This window comes from Leucoraja erinacea, chromosome 26 (assembly GCF_028641065.1).
Source record: "Leucoraja erinacea ecotype New England chromosome 26, Leri_hhj_1, whole genome shotgun sequence".
Classification (NCBI taxonomy): Eukaryota; Metazoa; Chordata; class Chondrichthyes; order Rajiformes; family Rajidae; genus Leucoraja; species Leucoraja erinaceus.
In genome coordinates, this window is record NC_073402.1 from 28,324,376 (window position 1) to 28,348,644 (window position 24,269).

At 40.9% G+C, this 24,269-nt stretch overlaps 1 protein-coding gene across 3 annotated transcripts; it reads right to left on the reverse strand.

Moving 5' to 3' along the window:
• Positions 1 to 477: 477 nt before the first annotated feature.
• mecr (mitochondrial trans-2-enoyl-CoA reductase) lies at positions 478 to 15,102 on the reverse strand. 3 transcript variants are annotated; one of them, XM_055656558.1, is made up of 10 exons: positions 14,889 to 15,102; positions 12,611 to 12,708; positions 11,673 to 11,804; positions 7,025 to 7,168; positions 6,538 to 6,640; positions 6,118 to 6,220; positions 4,264 to 4,337; positions 3,821 to 3,881; positions 3,052 to 3,124; positions 478 to 717 (listed from the first exon to the last, which is right to left on the reverse strand). In XM_055656558.1, exons 1-10 carry the CDS (start codon positions 15,062 to 15,064, stop codon positions 560 to 562), a joined length of 1,122 nt encoding a protein of 373 aa, XP_055512533.1. In that variant the 5' UTR covers positions 15,065 to 15,102; the 3' UTR covers positions 478 to 559. The 3 variants fall into 3 exon arrangements, with proteins under 3 accessions (XP_055512533.1, XP_055512534.1, XP_055512535.1); XM_055656559.1 differs by having other exon boundaries at positions 12,611 to 12,721; positions 14,889 to 15,058; XM_055656560.1 differs by lacking the exon at positions 14,889 to 15,102 and adding an exon at positions 13,749 to 13,889.
• Between the last annotated feature and the right edge of the window lie 9,167 nt (positions 15,103 to 24,269).

Consider the following 24,269-nt stretch of genomic DNA (forward strand, 5'->3'; position numbering starts at 1 on the left):
AAGGGTCTCGAGCTGAAACACCACCTAGTCCTTTTCTCCAGAGATGCTGCCTGACCTGCTGAGCATTTGATGTTTCTATGTGTTTTTTTTACATCTCTACCTAGATGAAACCTGCGGAGGCGCAGTCATGAGTTTATTCCAGAAAGATAATCTGAAAGGAATCAAGAGATAACAGAATTGTGCAAAAATGTAGCATGGAGATAAGGGATCATCTATTACTGAATCACAGAGCAGGCACAAAAAGTCAAATGGGTTCCTCATATTTCTGTTTCTCATGTTCACAATAAACTCAAAATTAATTCACAACTTGAGATTGTATCTGTCAGAATCAACATGATTACAGGGCTACAATCGAGATAAAACAGATGGGGAGAAAGAAAAAATGACAATTTATATGATACAAAGTGGTGTTATCATTGCATAGATCCAGTTAATTTACCGCTTCAATCGATGAATATTCATGAAACCTCAAGTTACAGTAGAAAGTCTTTATATTCCCGACTGTTCTTTCAGGCTTTGAATTTTGACACGGATTATTTACAGACTGAAAAGACCTGCATCACATGATTAGAATCTGCTTGCTGGATGTATATGGTGTGGTAGTGGCTTTGAGGGCAGTTTGATAGTCCTGGAATTGAACCTCAGTGCAAATTGGTGCCTCCAGTTTCCCCTCTTGAATGAAGCCACACAACTGGGAAATCATTTCCTGCAGCAAATCTGACAAAGTGGAAACAGAGTTTTAAAAAAAAGTGGATTTCCATCCTGTAACATGTAAAATACACGCCTAGGACATTAAATATAAATAAATTGGTGGAAGTAATAGGGGATTAGAATGTTGTACTAATTTCCCTCTACACCCAGTGTCAGGCATGTGTATTTCCAGATTTCACAATTTTACCACGGTGATCGAGTAATGTTGCGGAGTAAGGTGCTGCTCACTCTCTAGATGTTTCAGCTCGATACTCTAAATGATACATCTGTGTAAACTGGTGTTGGAACTCAGCCAAAATGTTTACCAGATTGGGATTGGAAATGGGCAGCAGCAAATTGACAGCATTAACAGCACTGATTGATACAGAAAGGCTTTTGCTGACCACAACAGCCGCTCCCTGCAGGTGTTTAGTATTCAGCACAGCAAGTGAGAAATGGCTCGATGATATTGGAGCATAGACGTTATGTCGTTCCTAATCATGATCAGATATTTAAGCTAAATGCACAGTGCAACCAAAAATTACAGGCTATTACCAACATTTAAAATGGTGTTGAACAAAGATGATGCTGCACATCACAATTTGACGAAAGGCAATCGATCCAAGCTATTTTCCCAAACCGCTGAATGCTTTCAGCAGGTTCTGTTTTATTACACAAATACAGACCATAGAATGCACTGGTTTCAATTAAAAATAAAATGCAAAGCATTCATCAAAAGATGTGATTCGCATGAATGTTGCTATGGTCGACAGTTTTAATCAAAGTGAAGGATTATTTACATATGGCACAGTGATTTTAGCTTTAATATTTGGTCAAATTTAGGAATCGAGTTATCATTGCTCTCCAAAGAGCAATTTATTCCTCCAACCAATGCACATGCAGAACATCCAATATGCGTCATCTCCGTAAAGAGTTCTGCCTGGGTGATTTTGTATTAGAAGGTCATTAACTCCTCTTTCAATTAAAGGCGGTTATTACGAGAGACTGGGGAGAGCAAATCTGTTGTCCCTGCACCAGAGAAGGCTAAGAGGGGTCATGATTGAGTTATATATAATTAGGAAGAGGGGTATAGATAGGTAGACTGTAGGAAACGTTTCCTCTTAGCAGAGGTGAATAAAACTAGAGGCCATAGTTTCAGGATAAGGGGCAAGTGATATAGAGGGGATATAAGAGGGATCTTTTCCACCCAGAGAGTATCTGGAATACGCTGTTTGAGAGAGTGGTGAAAGCAGTTCGCTGATTGCATTCAAATGCCTAGACAAGCACTTGAAGTGTCCAGGCATAGATGGCCACAGGCCTCGTGCTGGAAGATGGATTTAATATGGACAGGGTGCCCACTGGTCTGTGTGATCATGGTGTGCCAAATGGCCCATTTCATACTGTATGACTCTATGTCTAGACATATTGAAAACAAATGATAAAACAGGAACACATGATATAGTCAGTTAAGGGGTTCTGCCAACTTAAATATAGAAAAAGACAACCGTTCTTCTGGACAGAACTGATCAGGCACTGGTCAGTCACAAATCCTTGGTTTGAAAAGAAAATTAGATAGTGGATAGCATTCAAATGCTGTGTTTTATATTTTACAGAGGAGCCCAGAATAAGAGGCAACATTAACTGTAAATGTTATTCAACACTTACACTTGAAAATTGGAAAGTCATAGGATTTGTGAATTAACCTTCAGCCTCTTTTCACGAAAGGCTTAAGAAGTTCTGTTAGGTAGATAAAAATGCTGGAGAAACTCAGCGGGTGCAGCAGCATCTATGGAGCGAGGTTCCCTCGCTCCATAGATGCTGCTGCACCCGCTGAGTTTCTCCAGCATTTTTGTCGACCTTCGATTTTCCAGCATCTGCAGTTCCTTCTTAAACAAGAAGTTCTGTTAAATGCTTGAAGTGTTTGTGGATGGTTATGTGGGGTCACATAACTCAGATAACAAAGGGTTTTCATTGTTGCAACTCCTTGCGATTTTATTATAAAGCTAGAAACTAGAGTGGTAAAAGTCAGTGTATCAGAGTGAAAGGTGCATGATTTGCTAACGGTAGAGAAAAGAGAAATAGAACTTGACTGAACATTCAAAATGTAACAAGCAGACTTGACGGTTCTAATTTCGATTCCCGATTTATACTGTTCAAGTTACTTGAACAAATGAACAAGGCAGTGTGATGTCCCTAAAACCAGCTTCAAACTAACAACTTAATGGAGAGAAATCACAATAGCCTGCTTGTGCCCTTCTTCATTCTGAATAGCACCAGCATGCCTTAAATATCTGCAACATGCCGCCAGAATTAAAGTTATTAAAACCCATGAGGCAAATTTCAGCGTCTAAGTCCTCTCACCTTGCCCATGTTCTCGCTTCCACTGGGTCACCCAGAACCCACGGATTTTAACATCTTTGAAGATAAGTGTGCTCTGGAAAAAAAAAAAGAATGAACTGCTAATACCACGTTTTTCATCTAGTCAAATGTTGCCTATTTCCTTCGCTCAATAGATGCTGCTGCTCCGGCTGAGTTTCTCCAGCATTTTTGTGTACCTTCGATTTTCCAGCATCTGCAGTTCCTTCTTAAACAAAATGCATTGAGTATCCACCTATCACTCGCCAAGCTTTCTCCACCCCCCACCTCGCTTTCCCCCCCTACTACAACAGTCTGAAGAAGGGTCCTAATCCGAAAAGTCACCAATCCATGTTCTCCAGAGATTCTGCCTGACCCGCTGAGTTACTACAGCAGTTTGTGTCTTTTTTTTTTTTAATTTCTCTCTTTTATCCTCATTATTTTCACTTTAATTAAAGGATGTGGTTTGATTGTGGTTCAAGCTTAAATTTGATCTGCATTGCTGTCAAACAGTCTGGGTCATGCCGATTTTAAGCATTTTACTGCTACCCAGTAATGTCACCGTTGGAGTAACAATAATGCATGCTTATTCTGTAAGAGCAATGATTTTCTGTAATGTTATACTATTATAAACAATTGGCCAGTCTGTCAAACATTATCAAGAAAAATAAACCAATGCATTCTGAAAGAATTGAATTGCATTTATTGACTATGGAAAGCAGAAATCATAAAATATAGCAAGATATTTGAGAAATCACATGAAAAACTTGCTTACCACTGGAACTGTAACAGGTTTTTTTGCCATTCCACCATATGTCACGATAGTCCCTCCTTTCCTGAATTAGAAAGATCCAAAATAAGACATATCCTGTGGTAACATATATTGAAAACAATCAAAAACAACCTTGAGTTCACAGCACAGAGCATAGTATTAGAATTTATAATGTACAAGGTTTTATTGCTACTATTTACCAAATCCCATATGTATTATGACCAATAGCTATTTTTCTGTTTTGTATTCTCAATTCAGCTGACATTGTTTCCTACAGTTTGAGCCTATTATTCATGATGTTGCAAAAACAATTGGATAGACAGACAGACAAATATATACTTTATTGCCACATGTACCTAGGTACAGTGAAATGCTTTGCATACAACCTATGTCGACGGTGACATTCAGAAATTGTTTTTTCAGTTTGCTGTAATTTTGTTACTCACTCTAAATGCTGCAGCATCTCCGTGGCACTTTTGCCTCCTACACCATTTAGAGCTAGGCGAGGTCTTGGAACGACCTACTTGTGGAAACAGGATCAAAAGGGTTGCATTTTTATTTGATAAATAAGGACATACATTCCTGCACATCAATGAATAAAAGTCTGAACTTCACATGTTTTCCTCATTAAACCACAAATGTTTCCACATGAATTTAAATGCCTCACACATTACATAAAACTGAAAATGATAAAGGCAGGCAAATAGTTGGCATATATTTAGGAATTAGGTTAGATATATTGCAAAATCTTTAAAGAAAATATTTTATTATATACATTTTTTCTAATGAACCCATTAGAAATAATTTCATTAAACACAATAAATCGTTTTTCAGTTGCTCAGGTCATGAAAAAATAGCCTCTAATCATATTACTGAAAATAACAGGGATTCTCTAGCTTATGGGAGAGCTGGTGTTAAAATGCAAATTTACACAATAATAATTAGACAAATGCACTAATCAAAAATCACTTTTGTTAGAACATGTCATCTACAAAGCCTTTGAATTATGTTTGAAATTTGTTTAATCTTTGTCCTCAATGCAAATAATTCTACAGCATACAACCTTTGATCAAACAAGTCAATGCTAAAGTAGGTCAAGCCATTGATCTGCTTTGCTCCACTTACAGCTCTGTTCTATTATCCAGCTTAAATCCACTGTCTATCGCTACAACCATTCCATGTAATAACAAATTATTTATTCGTATTACCCTGTACTGATTTTTTTTTTTGCAAAAGTCCACATTAGATTTACTATAGATATATGTGGTCCTTAGTTTTAATCTCTTCCCATATCCCATATCCAGTGAAAACATCTTTTCACTATCCAATATAGAAACTTCAATAGACCATCCTTTTTAAGTTTCTTAATGTTTTCTATAACAACAATCACTTATGCAAATGCTTCTACCCCAAGATTTCTATTGAATTACACAGATTAAATATTTTAAAAAATCAATTACTAAGATACCATGTTGAGTTATTGAGAGGTAATTATGTGCACATTTAAATGCAAGGATTTATATACAGCAAACTCAGATTTCACGTAAAAGGAAAAGAATAAAGTGGACATTGTTTAATTCCTTCACATAGTTGTGGTTCAAAACAACGCCACAAGTTTTTAAAATTTATGTGAAAGAAAATCTAAACACAAACATTTTAAATTGACCCAGAAAATCATGGATAAATTTTGATGTTCCAGCAGTGTTTGTGAAAAGAGAAACAGCTAGCATTTCAGGTCAAAGTCCTTTCATCAGATTTGGGAAGATGAGAATGCATGTTAGTTGTAGATTGTGGAATGGGTGAGGGAGAGATAGAGAGGATAAAGGGAATAGCTCTGAAAGGGTGTAGTCAGGGTTTAGAGATACTTCAGTGAATAGATTAATGAAGTAGTTCAAGAGAGTATAAACTAACAAAGCTCAAAAGAAGCTGTGAAATGCAGGCCCGAGCCGTGGCTGAAACCTAAAACCCAAAGCAGAATGGCAGAAATATTCAGCAGATTGGGCAGTGTCAATTATGTCAAAATGAAAAAACTATTTCTTCCACATTTGTTTATCTTCCTAGTGGGCTCTGCAGAGTCTTCCCCACATGCAAATTCAAGTTTGTTGCAACAACCAATATAATAGGAAACTAAATGTATGGCTGCCTACTCCTTGTACTTTTGTGCACCAAAGCAGCTTTCGAATAATCTGCAATCACACCCTTAGAAGCATTTATATTAAAAAATTACATGGCCTCGATTGATTTTGCACACTATTCAAATAATTAGCTCTTGTTCAGATGTTGAGAGAGCAAATGGCTACCTTAAATAATTCTTTCATTTCTGGTTTTCTGAGTGCTTCCTCTGTGATCACATAGTCAGCTCCCATTGCCTTCAGTCTGTCTGACAACTCCTGTATGTCTGGTCTGAAAACATTAAGAGATGGAAAAACTGTTTCAGTTTTGCAATGATCAAAACTACAAGTATCCAACTGTAGTTTTGGATCACAATTGTAAGTCCAAAACTACATGAGCTGACTTTGGGGGTTGAAGTGCTTGCAAAATGATTGAGCTAGAAATTGCCAACACTAAAAAAAATCAGGATTCAACCCATCAATATATAAAAATGTGTTTGTCTAACTCGGTGTGATTATAGTAGTGTTCTTGCTGATTATACTTTAACTGATTCAATTATTTAGTTATTCCATGAATACCACTGTAGACAATATTCACCAAATACTTACCTGTCTCTAATAACATTAATGGTCTTTAAACTCATAGCTTTGGCTATCTGAATTGTAGCTTGGCCCACTCCACTGTTGGCAGCATTCTGTATGACAGAATCACCTGTAAAACAACACTGAATTTCAGATCTTTATATCAGCTTCAGTAAATTCTTCAAAAGGCAAACAGTGCTCCGATCTGTTGATGTAAACCATTTCAGATTTTAATTGCTAACATACAATGCCAAAATCGGGCCAAACACAATTTTGTATATACAAAATTTATATTAAAGCAAAATCTGATGGGTGACAAAAAATAGAAAAATAAATTTCTTGGCCCTGTGTGAAAGGTCCAAAGATTTGGCAGTACATAAATGATTTAGTCCTTCCCCCAATAAGATGTTTATTGCCACCATTATTTTACATGTGATTTTTAGAAAGCAAATAGTTTTAGTAATCAATCATCTGTAGATGCAATAAATGATTAAAACTGAACAAGTATGCATACCAGGCTTCAAAGATTCAAAGTCGTACAACATTCTATATGCGGTACATGGGTTGACACTCAAAGTGGCTGCACATAGGAGAGGGATGACTTTTGGAACCTTAATAAAAGTATTCATATTGCTGACTGCTTCTATCCTCCATGTTCCTGTTAAAATCACAAACGATAAAAGTTTCCAAAACTGGATGCAACAAATTTTAGTTATTAAAACAAGTACATTAAAAAAGCATACCTACATTTGATGCTTGATGCACCAAAATAAAATTTCCCATTAATATCTGTATTCATTTTACCAAAACATCATAATTTCTATACCTTAATCATAATCATACGCTAGTAGCCAAGTATGTTTTGCAACATACGAGGACTTTGATTTGCCATACAGTCATACCAATAAAATGCAACAAGACACACAAAATACATTTTGACATAAACTTCCACCACATTGACTTCTCCACATTCCTCACTGTGATGGAAGGCGAAAAAAAAAAGTTAAATCTCTTCCCTTCTTTGTTCTCCCGCGGTCGAGGGCCTTGAGCCTTCCGTTGACGGGACGATCTTGGCTACCCGCGCCGGGCGATCAAAACCGGGTCGGGGCTGGTCGAACCTCCTGCGACTTTGGAGCTTCACGACATCGGTCTCTACCTGAGACTGCAAGTTCCTCGATGTTGAAATCAACAGCGTCCACCCCAGGCAAGAAATCAGCTCCGATGGTAAGTCCACGTCCCTGCGGTGGGGCTCATAGTCAGTCCCGAGCAAGGCCGCCAGCTCCATGATGTTAGGCCGCAGAGTATCCGGAGATACGATCCAGAAAATAATCGCATCTCCGGCAAAGTAAGAGAATGAAAAAAGTTTCCCCGACCCCCTGACCCAACCCACCACACAAAACAAACAAGAGAACATTAGCATAAACTTTCAAAACACACTAAAAATTTAAAAAAGGATGAAAAAAAGACTGTTGGCGAGGCTGCCATTGCTGATGGCACCACCCGGTGGATACTTGATCAAATGATCCTTTGATATCAAGATATCATTGATATCAAGAGATATTTGATATCAAGATATCATAATCGCCTTGCTTCTGGAATTTAGCACCTTTGTTCATGTTTGGATCAAGGCTCCAAAGATATTTGGAGTGACCGGTTCTTGCCAAATCCAAACTAAATATAGGTGAAATAGTGTTATCCTTATATATATACATATAGGACTCCTAGTCCATAATTCTTTAAAGGTTGCCACACAGGTCAACTGCCATGCTTACCTTTATATTTTAATAATGTTGCAACTTTACAATACATTGTACGGGCGGCATGGTGGTGCAGGGGTAAAGTTGTTGCCTTACAGCGCTTGCAGGTGACCCGGGTTCGATCCTGACTATGGGTGTTATCTGTACAGAGTTTGTACGCTCTCCCCGTGACATGCGTGGGCTTTTCTCCGAGATCTTCGGTTAATTGGTTAATTGGCTCGGTACATGTAAATTTAGTGTGTGTAGGATAGTGTTAATGCGCGGGGATCACTGGTCAGTGTGGACTCATTGGGCCGAAGGGCCTGTGACTCCGCACTGTATCTCTAAACTAAACTAAACTGAGTTAGGCCACACTTTTGAGGATTGGGATTAGTTCTGATTGCCTTACTATAGGACGATATGGTTGTGATGGAGAAAATTACTAGTAGATTCTGGATGTTGCCCAGATTGGAGAACTTCGGGGGGGGGGAACATTGGACAAGCCCGACTTGTTTTCCTAGGAATAAGACTTGATGTTCTTTTATCTCTAAACTCAAGCAGACAAGGAACCCCCGTCTGTTTTCACTGTGCTTCAATTGCAAAAGTACATTCACATTTAAGATGTATGACATCTTGATTTCTATTTAATGCGTTAACTGATTGGCTTTCATCAAATATTACGTATAAGTGTTCTGACATTATCAGCTATACCAGTTCTTAAATGTGAGAGGAGCACGCATTCCTATGCCACCATGGCAGCTTTAAAATTGGTGTTATTAGACAAGTCAGGATATATCCTGGAGTCAGAGAGGTAATCAGATCATTTTGTATCTAATCTATTACTACACGGGTGCTTAAATTGTCATGCCAGGAGGGCCAATTTTAAGCCATGGTTGAAGAAACTGTTGCCAGCACTATCTTGAGTATGACATACAAGTGCACAGAGTCAACTGGGCATGTACAGCGATGTCAAAATGAGTATAGCAAAAGTCTGCTGTGCTACAAGGGCACCGAAGCTGTTTCTAACTAAAGGATTGAGGCCTGCTTCAAGGTTAGCTAAAGGGCTCCATCCTACCTGAGCTATTGGGTCCAGATTAATGTCTTCTTTATCTTTGTAGTTTGCACAGTAGAATATCGGAGGCTGTTCAGAAGGTCAGTCCAAGGATATCTGCTGTAACTTAGGCATCCCTGCATTAGTCAATAACCAATCACTCAACAAGTTTGTATGTATTCATACAACTTAAGTACTGAACTTAACTCTGACTATTCATATTCCTTCAACATATTCCTACTCTAGCATCTTGAGCAAAATGTAATTTCTAAACTATATTTTTGCATAGGTATACATGTTCTTGAAACAGGAGGAATTGATTTATTGGAAGAATCCAGGAGTTCAATAAAGAGACTTAGAAAATGCATAACATTTTATGAATGGAGATCAAAATATCCCCAATGTAACTTTCAGATCTGTGCTAAATTAAGCCGAGCTCAGCCAGTGCTACAACTATGTTGCTGTCCTTAATGCCCTGGGTAGTGGCCAGGAACCATGGCAAACAGTGTGATTCAACCTCTTAATTCATAATTACTCAACTTAACTTCCCCTAATTCAACGTCAAGAACATCTGCTGTTCATTGTCTGTTGGATGAGATGTTCAACTGATACCCTGATTTCACAGCTGCTGACACACAGCTTTGCCCGATCATTAGCTCACTTGAACTCGAAATAGTCACACCATTTATTGGACACCAGATGACAAGAAGAGCAGTAATTTCCTCTGGCTAAATACTGGAGGCTTTGGCTTTTGTCTCCAAGACAACCCCTACTTTTAAGCAATCAATCATATCCTCTTCCTGACAATTTTACATTTGGGTGAGATTTCTATTAACTCCACTGTCATGTTTGACTCTGAATTGACAATTACAAACATCATCTATTTCTGACACTTCTGCTCAATTCTACTCTTCAGCATATCTGCTCCTGAAACCCCCATTTATGCCTATTTTTATCTATTACTATTCCAAAGCACTACAAGTATCTCTCCATAGCTTTATTCGTCATTATTCTTAGGCCAGCCTAAACCCTGCAGGTTTGTTACATCCCTTTTACCCCCATGCTTGCCCATCTACATTTGCTTCCAGTTGAGAAACACTTAGTCATTGAACAATGCAGTAAAGAATTAGGCCCTTTAGCCTAACATGTCAAAGCCGACCTAGTTGACATTCAAGGCTAGTCCCATCTGTCTGCATTTGACCCAGAACCAACCACACCTATCCTATCCATATATCTATCCAAATGTCCTTTTATTACGTTCTAGATTTTTAGTCTCAGATCTTTTCATATTCACACTGAATCCAATTTCCATAATCTCCATCCATGTCACTTTCCAAGACATAATATTCTAATACTCCTGGCCACTTGTTTACCCTTAAATGGAATCACTCTATGCCTTCAATCCGAGAAGTTCCAGTCTAAACCACTGCTTCTTTGTCCTCTTTACTTCTATTTAAAACCCATCATAACATAAGCAAAACAAGCAGGAGTAAACCAATCAATCCTTACCCCGCCGCTCAATGTAATCATGGCTGATCTGCTTGAGTTGCATTCCTCTTCTGTAACAGTTCTGCATAGTCCTCAATTTCCTCAACTTTCAAAAAATGTCAACACCAGGGCTGGGATTCTAGAGATTCATCGCCCTCTGCAAGTTCCCATTCCCCTCATATGCTCCCACATTTAATTCCATTTGTCACGTTTTCACCCACTCACACGACCTATGTGTACATCTGTTGCAAAATCCAAATATACCTCAGATGTATGTCACTGCCTCTTGAGTAGCTTGATCCGACCTGTGCCGACGCAAATAATTTTTGTTTGCTTTCTTCAAACTCCATCAGAATTTGAACTCTCCTCCAAGCCAAAAAAAGCATTGAAGGTGGAATTTAGATGCTGCCATGTTGCCACTCTTAGCAAAGAAGTTACAAATGAGGCACGGTGTTCATGGGAAATATTTGATGTAGAAAGAAGTATTATGTTCATGCTTGCCAAAAAGAACTATCCAGCCATCTGCACTTTGCACGCTTCTATAAAGGTCCTGCCTCCACTTTCATACCAATTCTAGAACCTACCCCTTTCAAGTTAAAATAAATTCACAAATTCCTTTCAATTTATCCTGTCAAGAATTTTTAAATATATGTTTCCCTAGTTAGTGACTTAATTACGAAGGGAGATAAATCTCTCCTATCTTATAAATGCTTCACTCATTATATTGGAATGCATTAAAGATATCCATCAAGTTACTATTACATATGGAAAACAGGAACTAATTTTATATATCTTCTTTACCATGAATACAAACTGCAGCAGAATACCGCATGAAGCTGTTCCTTGTTTCATCTTTGAACCAGACCCGATGAAATAAGGAAACTTACCCAGCCCTGTACCTGATGGTATCACCCAGTCTCCGGGCTTCATATTAGTCACCTTACTGCCAACCTCCAGAATCCGTCCTACACCCTCATTGCCTCCAATGGCTGGGAGATCGGGAAGAATAGGATAGGTACCTGAAAAACATTCATGTAATACAAAGTTTGACTAAGCTACACAGCATCTTTGACATATTTTTGTTAATTCCGTTATAACATGTGTTTTCATAACGCTAATTGGATATAATGAGATTTATGAATTGGACAACATTATTTGTATTACGCACAAAGAATTATTTATAATCTAATTTCAATCGGGAAAGACAGAATCACTTAAAAGTTACTTTTTAAATTAACAAGTAGAAAAAAAACTGACTTGGAGAAAAACGTTTAGAGAAAAATAAGCAGTTTCCATGTGATCTCTCTGCAGTCCCTCTATCAGGTACCTTCTCAGCTTTTTCAGCTACAAACGTAGCTTATCCAGTCTCTCTTCATAAATGAAATACTCCATCCCAGTGAAATGAAACAAAAATGGCAGGACCAGGTGGATCAGAAAGGGAGAGAGAGAGAGATAGACACTGGCAAGGCGGGGTTTAGATAGGCAGATGAATGGAACAAAAGCCAGAGATTAAAGCAGAAGATGTGAGAGACAAGAATTGAAGAGTTGCAAATTGTGATGCCAGAGGAAGGAATGTAAGAGGAAGGGGAGGGGAGAAATAGTTATCAGATTTGAAAAAGTAGAATATCATCTTGAAATATTATGCCTTCTTTCATTATCAGACTCAGAATAAACTATTTTTCCAGCATATCTTAACTAAATTATTTTGATCTTAAGAGAGGAATAGAGTTAAAGTTATTTGAATGTAGAATTTACATACATTTAATAAATTACAATTAAATGAAGTGTTAAAACCAATCACGTATAGAAGTGTATATCATATTACCTTGCATCATGTTAATGTCTGATGGATTAATAGGTGCTGCTAACATTTGGATTCGGATATCAAAGTCACCAAGCTGTGAAAGTTTGACATTCTCAAGGCTGCAATGAAAGACTAAAATAATTAATTATAACAATATTAAATTATTGGTCATAATTTGTCTGGACAAAATGCTGACAAGTCAGACAAAAAGAAAATCCACATTTGTATACTCCAATTTCCATTAAATTGCGCAGCAACGTTGAATGGAATAAAGTGATTGTAATCAGTAATAAAAAAAAGTATATAGTGGCGATTTTCTCTTTATATCTGTGAAACATACACAGTCAATAATTTTAGATGATATAAATGAGATTTCTTTCTTACAAATTTTGTGAGATTACCATAATATATACATAAATATAATTTAACAAAACATAATCATATCTTTCAAGTCAAGTATAACTTTTGCAGATGACAACATCTGGGCTTTATTTGAATTGGAAGATATTTAACATCAATGATTGAAGACCAAAATGGAAAAAAAAATCATAAGGAAAAGGGGAATCTCTTTCTTGCTCTTCAATTGTGTTGGAAGGGAAGCCTTCTTAGAGGCACTCACATAGAAACTCTCATCATCAAAACCGATGCAATGGATACGAATAAAGTGGGAGAACAGAGTGATGTTTTCAAATGAAGCAGGTGTAGTCAATTTAACTGTGGGAGTTTGTGAGTATTGACAGACATTGGATGCAATCATAGCCCCCTAATTAGGGAAATAAGTCAACAATGGGAACAGTCAGATGGAACATTTGTAAGAAATAAAAAAGATTGTCCCTCTGTTCAGTAAAGAATGAAATATGATACGATACGATATAAATTTATTTATCCCAGGAGGGAAATTGATCAAAATGGACATTAAGCCATCCTGGTGTGGGAAATTATAGAGGTGGGAAGATCGCACTTGTTTAGTTGTCATTAATTTATGGCACTGTCCACCGGGACATTCTGCCTAATCAATTTCTGTCTCTCCAAATACACAGAGAGATAGAGATAAAATGAGTGAGCATCTCTCTTTGCTTTATCTATTTCCCCGTTCTGATGAAGAGTTGTTGATGTTAATCTTTCTTTTATCAGTTGTTGTTATATTAAGCAGTCTTACTTTTAACTGACTTCAAATAGCTGCAGCACCAACAGCGCAGGGGTGCAGGGAGGAGTATAGAGGTCAATGTGTAGGAAGGAACTGCAGATGCTGCTGTAAACCAAAGGTAGACACAAAAAGCTGGAGTACCTCAGCGGGTCAGGCAGCATCTCTGGAAAAAAAGGAATAGGTGAATGTTTGGGTTTAGACCCTTCTTTAGACTGATGGAATTGATGGAATTAGACTAGCTAGAGGATGCTAATGAAGGCGGCTCAGGCTGGATGTGTGAGGTAGTTTATTACTCTGGGCACAGCGAAGGCACAAACCGGCAGATGCCTGCGGAATTACTGTTGAATTTGACGGCGGCTACTATTAAGTTAAAGTGTGACTACTGTTAATTTTGATTGTGACTACTGGTAAATTAGATTTTGAATACTGGTACATTAGATTGTGACTACTGTTGAGTTAGATTGTGACTACTGGTAAGTTAGATTGTGACTACTGGTAAGTTAGATTGTGACTACTGGTAAGTTAGATTGTGACTACTGTTAAAATTAGATTGTGACTACTGTTAAATTAGATTGTGACTACTGTTAAGTTAGATTGTGATTGTGACTACTGTTAAGTTAGATTGTGACTACTGTTGAGTTAGATTGTGACTACTGGTAAGTTAGATTGTGACTACTGTTGAGTTAGATTGTGACTACTGTTGAGTTAGATTGTGACTACTGTTAAGTTAGATTGTGACTACTGGTAAGTTAGATTGTGACTACTGTTAAATTAGATTGTGACTACTGTGATTGTGACTACTGTTAATTATTAGATTGTGACTACTGTTAAGTTAGATTGTGACTACTGTTAAGTTAGATTGTGACTACTGTCAAGTTAGATTGTGACTACTGTTGAGTTAGATTGTGACTACTGGTAAGTTAGATTGTGACTACTGTAAACTATATATTGTGAACACTGTCACATTTGATTGTGACTACTGTTGAGTTAGATTGTGACTACTGTAAACTATATATTGTGAACACTGTCACATTTGATTGAGGCTACTGTTAAGTTAGATTGAGATTACTGTTAAATTAAATTGAGATTACTGTTCCATTAGATTGTGACCAAAGTCCCATTAGATTGTGACTGCGAATGACCGGCCCTTACTGGATAACGTCGAGCGGTTCGCCATGCTTGCGGTACACCAGGGCTTCGCACCGTCCCCGAGCCCCTGCCGAGGTGGCCAAAGCCCGGGTCCACTGCCCGCGCTGGCAGCCCCGAGCCTGAAGCCGCAGCAGCAGCAGCAGCCCTCGGCCTTGAGTCCAGGCTCCCCTCAGCGCCATGGCTCCGTTGTCCGGGCAACGCTGTCCAGGCGCCGGCTGATGACGACCACCGGTCGCGCTTCAATAGACGTCATTCTCCTTGTTAAAGAACGTCATTCTCCTTGACGTCATTCTCCTTGTCTTGTCCTGGACAGCTCCTGTGGTCTTTGGACCAAAGATCCTAATAGCGGATCTTTGCTTTGCACATGTGCACCCCAAAGATCTTATAGCGGAGCAAGATAGGCCACTCCTGCGAAATGCAATCGATCTTTGGTGCACATTATAACTTCATCCACATTTTAAATTTATTGATTTATAAAAAACAAAAAACATTATTTTTTATTTAATTGAAAAGCAGGTAGCCAATATTTTTACATGTTGATATGATATGCCATTTATTGTCACTATACATGTACAGTGAAACTGAAAACTGCTCGTACTCAGTGCATACATACAATTTAGCACAAAAAACAAGAAACAGAAAAAAAAAAACATCGAAGCCTGCTGACATACTGCATTACAGCATGGTATGGCAGCTGCACCATGGCAGACAGGGAGAGGCTTCAGAGGGTAACCAGGACAGCGCAGAGGATCATTGGCTGCCCTCTCCCCTAGGACATTTGCGCAGGGCGAAGATCATCAAAGTACAACAACTGTTCGACAAGGCGCTATACAAAATAAAAATACAGTAGACAAAATATCTACTATAAATTCAAATGGAGAAACTCAGCGGGTGCAGCACGGACTTCCATCTATGGTAGCGAAGGAAATAGGCAATCGTTTCGGGCGACGAAACGTTGCCTATTTGCCTATTTCCTTCGCTCCATAGATGCTGCTGCACCCGCCGAGTTTCTGAGTTTTTTGTCTCTTCGAGCATCCCGAAACGTTGCCCTATTTCCTTCGCTCCATAGATGCTGCTGCACCCGCTGAGTTTCTCCAGCAGTTTTGTCTACCTTCGATTTTCCAGCATCTGCAGTTCCTTCTTAAAAACAATATGCAGCATCTGGTTTCCGACCCGAGATTTTGAACAAATACAGGCTGCAAATCCCTCCTTTAATGGAAACACATTTTCCGCTTCGACATATTTTAGTTTTTATTGTTAAGAGTTTAGTCAAGTGTTTTGCCGTGCTGAAGTGACCGCCCATCAACACATTTCTCATAAAGGGAGGTGAGGTGGGTGTATGGAACGAGTTGACTGAGGCAGGTACTAGTATAACGACATTTAAAAGACATTTGGACAAATACATGAGTAGGAAGGAACAGCAGACGCTGGTTTAAACCGTAGACACAAAGGGTTGGAGTAAATGCCTGTCTCGCAGAGTTACTCCAGCACTTTGTGTATATCTTCTATCTAGACAAATACATGGATAGGTTTAAAAGGGCCAAGCGTGTTTTTGACTGTCATTTGTCCCGAAACAGTGAAATGTTTACTAGCCAAACACTTATTCTTATGGGCCAAACGCGGACAGGTGGGACGAGCGCAGATGGGGCATCTTGTCCGGCATAGGCAAGTTGGGCCGAATGGTCTGTTTCCGAGCGGTGTGCTATGTTATGTAGACATTTAAAAAGTCTGATGAAAAGTCCCGAAATGTCGCCATCCATACTCTCAGGAGATGCTGCCCGACCCGTTGTGTTACTCCAGCACTTTGGCTTTTTTTGGGGTCAGTAAACCAGTATCTGCAGTTCCTTATATAAGCAGTAGATCTTTACTTCAATAAACACGCTGTAAATCATAAACATGCCTCTGTATGGTTGGCAGCTTCCAACACTCTTTGTTTCTGCCTTTGCCTTGCATTGAAATACAGGTTGTTGTTATAACTCTACATTCCGCCGTTTCCCGCTCTAAACCGGGGTCAGAAACGCCCAAATCCGAGCAGCTCGAGAAACAGCGAAAGCCGAAGTTCCCGTAATCCTGTCTGTCTAAACCGCGACAAAGAAACCATAATACATTCGCACGACAGGCAGCATCTCTGGAGGAAAGGAATGGGTGACGTTTCGAACTTCTTAAGTCTGAAGAAGGGCCGAATGGCCTACTCCTGCACCTATTGTCTATTGTCTAACCTGCGTCTGAAAAAGTCAGAATATATAAACGTAGGTACGTATAAACTCCCGACTCTCAGTCTGAAGAAGGGTCTCGACCCGAAATGTCACCCATTCCTTCTCTCCAGAGATGCTGCCTGTCCCGCTACTCCAGCATTTTGTGTCTATCTTCGGTGTAAACCAGCATCTGCAGTTCCTTCCTACACACAATAAGTGCGTGTTTTACTTGCAAAAACAGACCCCATCATCTAATTTAAAAACGCACAGACATTCGTGCCTCCGTGCAAGTCGTTTGTTGTTGTGCAAACAACATACAAGAACCGGTAATGTGTTGACGCCTTCGACATACCGATCTCAACGAAGGGCTGTGCTCTGGAACATCGTTACCCGAGGAAACACCTGCATGGGCCGGGCGTTAGTGCCTAAAATAAACAAAGGAACGAGACACAACGGTGTGAACTAACAATAAAATTAGCATCCCTTCCGTGTCTGAGTTGTATATAAAACCCTAGATGTTTGTTCTCTGAGGGATATAAATAAAAAAGATACACAATTGAAAGTATCATTATTATTACTCTAATAATTGGAAGTATATTCCTACGTGTATAGATTAAAGATATACACAAAAATCTGGAGTAATTCAGTGGGACAGGCAACATCTCTGGAGAGAAGGAATGGGTGACGTTTCGGGTCGAGACCCTTCTTCAGACTGAGACTTTTTCAGACGTAGGTTATGATTACCCATTTCACTACCCACCGTTATCACCTTTTCTTTCCTTTAACTTTCTACATATCCCATCTCAACTCTCCCTACGTTGAAGGCTAAAGCATTCTCTAGCGACCTAGTGGTCCACACTTTGATCCCAACCCAATTCAAGTGAAGCCAGTATGAATGAGTCAGCTCCCTCTTTCTCCAGTACTCGTGCCCAGCGAAACATTCATTGAAACCTTAGACACAAAAAGCTGGAGTAACTCAGCGGGACAACCAGGCAGCATCCCTGGAGAGAAGGAATGGGTGACGTTTCGGGTCGAGACCCTTCTTCAGAGTTACTCCAGCTTTATGTGACTATCTTCGGTTTAAACCAGCATCTGCAGTTCCTTCTTACACATGAATTGAAACCTATTGTCCAACAGCAATATATGCCCCATGTATTCAGTTGAGTACTGTACAAAAACACAATACATGATTTAAAATCCAGAATAAACAGAAAGACCAGTGTCCGGGAAACCAGGGATGTCCTTTGTTGTTTTGCTTTTTAATTTGAACCCCACCTGCACAAGCTTCATTTCTGTATTGGCTGTCACATGGGCCAGACAACTATGTTTTCCATTCCCACATCAAACTCCTCTCCAGGCTAAAGGAGAAGTCCTTACCTCTCACACTTTGCAGGCCACGCAATCTTCAGGCAAGCACTCATACCAATATGTGCACAGAACAGTATTTGCCCTCATTACTATCCTCCCCCCTTATCAATAATATATTGCTTTTCACACCTCCAACTTGAATGGACCCCATACTGTTGCAGTTGGCTTGCTTGTTCTCCTGGGCATTTCTGCACTGGTCCATGAAGGCTGGTGTAGTTAAGTTTACTTAAACAGGCTCCTCGGTCCACTGAGTCCATGCCGACCTTCAGTCACCCGTTCACTGGGTACGATTTGCCTGGATAACATTACATTAGATGGTGCCAAAGGGAAAATAAACAGAGTGCAGAAAATATGATACCACTACAAGATATTACTGTGTGCGATCCGTCAGTGAAAAGACTATATATGATTACTAGACTAAGTAGGACCCGTTGGGTCCCATGTTCACACTGGAGGGCTGGTCCCCCAATGCAATATTCCACCTCTCCACCAATTCCAATATTGGTGGCCAGTGGGGGGAGGGGGGGGCTTTCTGGAGCACTAGCATGGGTGTTGTGGGCCGAAGGGACTAGTTTACAGAGGGCTAGTATGGACATTGCGGGCCAAATGAATTATTGGGCTGGCAGCTCAGTCACTCGGGCATTGTGGGCTAGCAGCTCAGTTACTCAGGCCTGGTGGGCTGGCAGCTCAGTCACTCACGGCTGGTGGGCTGGCAGTTGGCTCACTCATGGCTGGTGGGCTGGCAGTTGGCTCACTCATGGCTGGTGGGCTGGCAGTTGGCTCACTCAGTGGTGGGCTGGCAGTTGACTCACTCATGGCTGGTGGGCTGGTAGTTGACTCACTCATGGCTGGTGGGCTCACACACACACACACCCTCCATCACACACACACACACACACACACAAACACACACTCCATCTCACATAGACAGACACACTCCATCTCACACACACACTCACATACATACCCTCCATCACACACACACACACACCCTCCATCACACAAACACACCATCTCTCACATGCACACTCACACCATCCATCACACACAACATATATATGACAGTAAAACTCTCTTGAATCTACTCATGTGGTTGAGCACGGCCTGTCCCCGAGTGGGACTTCTGGAATGAGCGCGACATTCAGTTCAAGCAGCACAGTGCAGACCAACCCTTCAATTCAGTTCAAGCAGTACAGTGCAGACCAACCCTTCAATTCAGTTCAGTTCAAGCAGCAGAGTGCAGACTCACAGTTCAGTTCACTCATGACGTAGACTCAGTTCTGGACTCAACTCATGGTGTTCCGAGGTGACCATGAGTTACCAACTAAAAGTGGAGACTGTATCTTTAAAGTAACACCGAAAGTGTAAATGGCACTTTCAAAGTGTGAAAATTAATTTCTCAGAACATGCACTGAACACTCTTGCACAACCTGGTAAGAAAGAACGTCACTACTGAGAACTTATTTTGAGTTTTAGGGAAATGAGGAAATATGTTATTTGCAGCAGCTAGCATGGCAGCATTGTGCTTCTATTGCTAGGTTACTGATCTGGGGATATGATTCAAATTAGAGGCTTACATTTATTTACATCAGCAAAGCGATGGAAGGGATAGTCGTGCTTTAAATTGGCACTTGTTCAGCAGCAACTTCCTGACTGAAGCTTGGTTTGAGTTCTGCCAAAGCCACAGCCTTGGTCCAGATTCTGGTGAACTTCTACCGCTGCACCATCGGGAGCATCCTTACCAACTGTATCACAGTATGGTATGGCAACTGCTCTGTCTCCGACCGGAAAGCACTGCAGAGGGTGGTGAAAACTGCCCAACGCATCACCGGTTCCTCACTCCCCTCCATTGAGTCTGTCCAGAGCAGGCGGTGTCTGCGAAGGGCGCGCAGCATCGTCAAGGACTGCTCTCACCCCAGCCACAGACTGTTTACCCTCCTCCCATCTGGGAGGCGCTACAGGTCTCTCCGTTGCCGGACCAGCAGGTTCAGGAACAGCTTCTTCCCTGCGGCTGTTACACAACTTAACTCTGCACCTTGGTGATTGCCAGTCACCCCCCCCCGGACACTCCTTCCCCCAGAAAAATTGCACTACTGCTACTGTATGTACATATATATATTTTACTGTTCCATTATTCTATGTTCGCTCTTCTGGGTGAGATACTAACTGCGTTTCATCTCTGTACTGTACACTGCACAATGGCAATAAAGATTGAATCTGAATCTGAATCTGAATCTGAACATGGACAGAAGAGCTGAACATTTGGGGTGTGAGTAAGTGCCCTTCACCTCAAAGCCGCATTTTGAACACAGAACATAGAAGAGCAAAGCATAGGAACAGGAACATGATGCCAGGACCAATTCTTATCTGCCTGCACATAATCCATAACCTTCCATTTCCTGCATATCCATGTGCCCATCCAAAAGTCTTTAAATGCCACTATTATATCTGCCTCCAACACCACCCAACAGTAGCAGTAGAGTTGCTGCCTTACAGTGCCAGAGACCCGGGCTTGGTCCTGACTACGGGTGCTGTCTGTACGGTCCCGTTGTGATCACATAGGTTTTTTCTGGGTGCTCTGGTTCCCTCCCACACTCCAAAGACATTTACGTTAATTGGCTTCTGTAAATTGTCTATGTTGTGTAGGATGGAACTAGCGTACGGGTGATCACTGCTTGGTGGGTCAAAGGGCCTGTTTCCACACTGTATCTCTAAAACTAACAACTCAGATTTGGTCTCCAAATCTGATGAAGGACATTATTGCCATAGAGGGAGTGCAGAGACAGTTCACCAGACTGATTCCTGGGATGTCAGGACTGTCTTATGAAGAAAGACTGGATAGACTTGGTTTATACTCTCTAGAATTTAGAAGATTGAGAGGGGATCTTATAGAAACTTACAAAATTCTTAAGGGGTTGGACAGGCTAGATGCAGGAAGATTGTTCCCGATGTTAGGGAAGTCCAGGACAAGGGGTCACAGCTTAAGGATAAAGGGGAAATCCTTTAAAACCGAGATGAGAAGAACTTTTTTCACGCAGAGAGTGGTGAATCTCTGGAACTCTCTGCCCACAGAGGGTAGTTGAGGCCAGTTCATTGGCTATATTTAAGAGGGAGTTAGATGTGGCCCTTGTGGCTAAGGGGATCAGGGGGGTATGGAGAGAAGGCAGGTACGGGGGGATACTGAGTTGGATGATCAGCCATGATCATATTGAATGGCGGTGCAGGCTCGAAGGGCCGAATGGCCTACTCCTGCACCTAATTTCTATGTTTCTATGTTTCTAAAACTACAGCCACCCCTGGCAGCATGTTCCAGGCACCCACCAATCTCAGTAAAAAAACTTTCCCAGTACATCTCCTTCAAACTTTGTCCCGCTCGCCTTACAGCTGTGCCCTCTAGTACTTGCTATTTCCATTCTGGGAAAAAGATTCTGATGGTCATCCTATCCATGTCTCTCATAATGTTCTGTACGTCTATCAGGTCTCCTCTCAACCTCTGGTGTTTCAGAGAAAACAATTGAATCTGGCATCAGGAAGCCAGTTCTGGATAAACTGGAGTCAAGGGAGTGAAGGGAAACGCCCTCTAATGTGGGAATCACACCAAGTACAAAGGAAGATGGTTGCAGAGATTGGAGACCAATCTTCTCAGCTACAAGACAGCTCTGCCGGAGTTCCGCATGGTAGCGTCCCAGGCCAATCCAGCTCCAGCTACCTCATCAATGAAGTAGCAATGTTCGCTGATGATTACACATTGTTCAACGCCATTTGCGACTCCCCAGTTAATGAAAGGGCAGCATGACTTGGTCAGTCTCCAGGTCTGGGCAGATAGGCGGCATGTAACATGGTGGCACAGTGGCGGCATGTAACAGAATGGCACAGTGGCGTTCCCCACACCCAGTGGCAGAGTTGCTGCCTTTCAGTGCCAGGGGCCCAGGTTTGATCATGACTATGGGTGCTGTCTGTACGCAGTTTGTACTTTCATCCCGTGACCTGCGTGGATTTTCTCCCTGATCTCAAGTTTCCTCCCACACTCCAAAGATGCACAGGCTAATTGTAGGCTAATTGGCTTGATACAATTGTAAATTATCCCTAGCATGTAAGATAGTGCTAGTGTGTGGGGATCGTTTGTCCACGCAGACTCGGTGGACCAAAGGGCCTGTTTCCACGCTGTATCTTTAAACTGAACTAAACGAAACACTTGAGCCACACAAGTGCCAGACAATGATGATATCCAGCAAGATAAAGTCCGCCTATCATCCCCTGACATTCAATGGCATTATTATCGCTGAATCTCATCACTATCAATGTCCTGGGATTTACCATTTACAGGAAACTGGATTGAAGTGGACATACACAATGTGACTACAAGAGCAGGTCAGATGCTAGGAATTCAGTGGCAGGTAACTCACCTACTTACTCCCCAAAGCCTGTTCATCAGCTACAAGTCAAGAGTGTGATGGGATTGTCTCCTGGATGTGCAGTGTTAATAACACTTAAGAAGCTTGACATTCACAACTCCTCACTCACTCCACTACCGATGCCCAATTGTAGCAGTTTGTACCATCGATGGGATATATACCTCAGATCTCTAGACAGCACCTTCCAAATCCATGACCTCTACCAGCTAGAAGGACAAGGGCAACAAAAGCATGGGGACACCACCAGCTAAAGGTTGCCAACCATGCACAAGAACCAGAGGACATAGGTTTAAGGTGAGGGGGGAAAGATTTTAACAGGAACCTGAGGGATAACGTCATTACACAAAGGGTGGTGGGTATATGGAACAAGCTGATGGAGGAGGTAATTGAGGCAGGTACTATCACACGTTTAAGAAGCATTTAGATAAGTACATGGATGGGATAGGTTTAGAGGAATATGGACCAAACGCAGGCAGGTGGAACTGGTGCAGATGGCGTCTGTTGGACAGCGTGGGAAAGTTGGAACAAAAGGCCTTTTTCCACACTGTGTGACTCTGTGACTCTCTCCATAACTCTAAGCTAGACACCATCCTGACCTGCAAATATATTGCTGTTCCTTCATCGGCGCTGGATCCAACTTCTGGAACTCGCTCCCTAACAGCATTGTGAGTGTACACATACCACAAGGACTGTAGCAGTTCAAGTTGGCAGCTCACCAACATCTTCTCAAGAGCAATTAGGGATAGGAAAATAAATGCTTATCCAGGCAATGGAATGCACACTCCTTGAATGAATAGGGGAAAAAATGACATCTGGAATGTTAAAACCTTTATCAGTAATAATGTCTGTGAAACTCTTCGGGTCATCATAAAAGTCCACCTTATTTTTTTTTTTTTTTCAGGGAAGTAAATCCTTACCTGGTTAGACCACGTGTAATTCTAGACTTACTGCAATATAGGCTTTTCTCACACCAACCAAATGGCCAAGGAACCTACTGAATATCTGTTAGTAATTGCAACAAATGTTGGCTTTGTTAGTAGATAAACCCCAAGAGAACTGTTTGCGTGCACGCTTCGCTGCAAAATGCAGAAGTCAGCAGGTTGCAACTGATTTCCTGAAGAGCCAGTTTTAACCAAACCTACAAACTCCTAGAAATGACAATTCAGCTCAAGATTCATTCTATGCACTGAAGTGAAACACCCTAGGTCTTTTTGCTGATGGTTATACAAGTGAGGAGAACTGTATTTCTCTTTTTCACTTCAAGACTCAACAGAGGGAATTTATGTTGAGCACAAAACTAGTTGTGTTCCTCAGAACTAGGGACAGAAAGAGGAAGAATCAAACGTCATATGTCCCAAACAAGACAATGAAATCTTACTTGCAGCAGCTCAACAGAATATGCAAAC

Coding starts and splice junctions, on each gene's coding strand:
- mecr (XM_055656558.1), bottom strand. CDS start 15,064: ATGGCGCTGAGGGGAGCCTGGACTCAAGGCCGAGGGCTGCTGCTGCTG. Junction 12,709..14,888: donor GAACCGCTCGACGTTATCCA/GTAAGGGCCGGT, acceptor CTTTCATTGCAG/CCTTGAGAATGTCAAACTTT. Junction 718..3,051: donor GAAGCGAGAACATGGGCAAG/GTGAGAGGACTT, acceptor CCACTTTGTCAG/ATTTGCTGCAGGAAATGATT.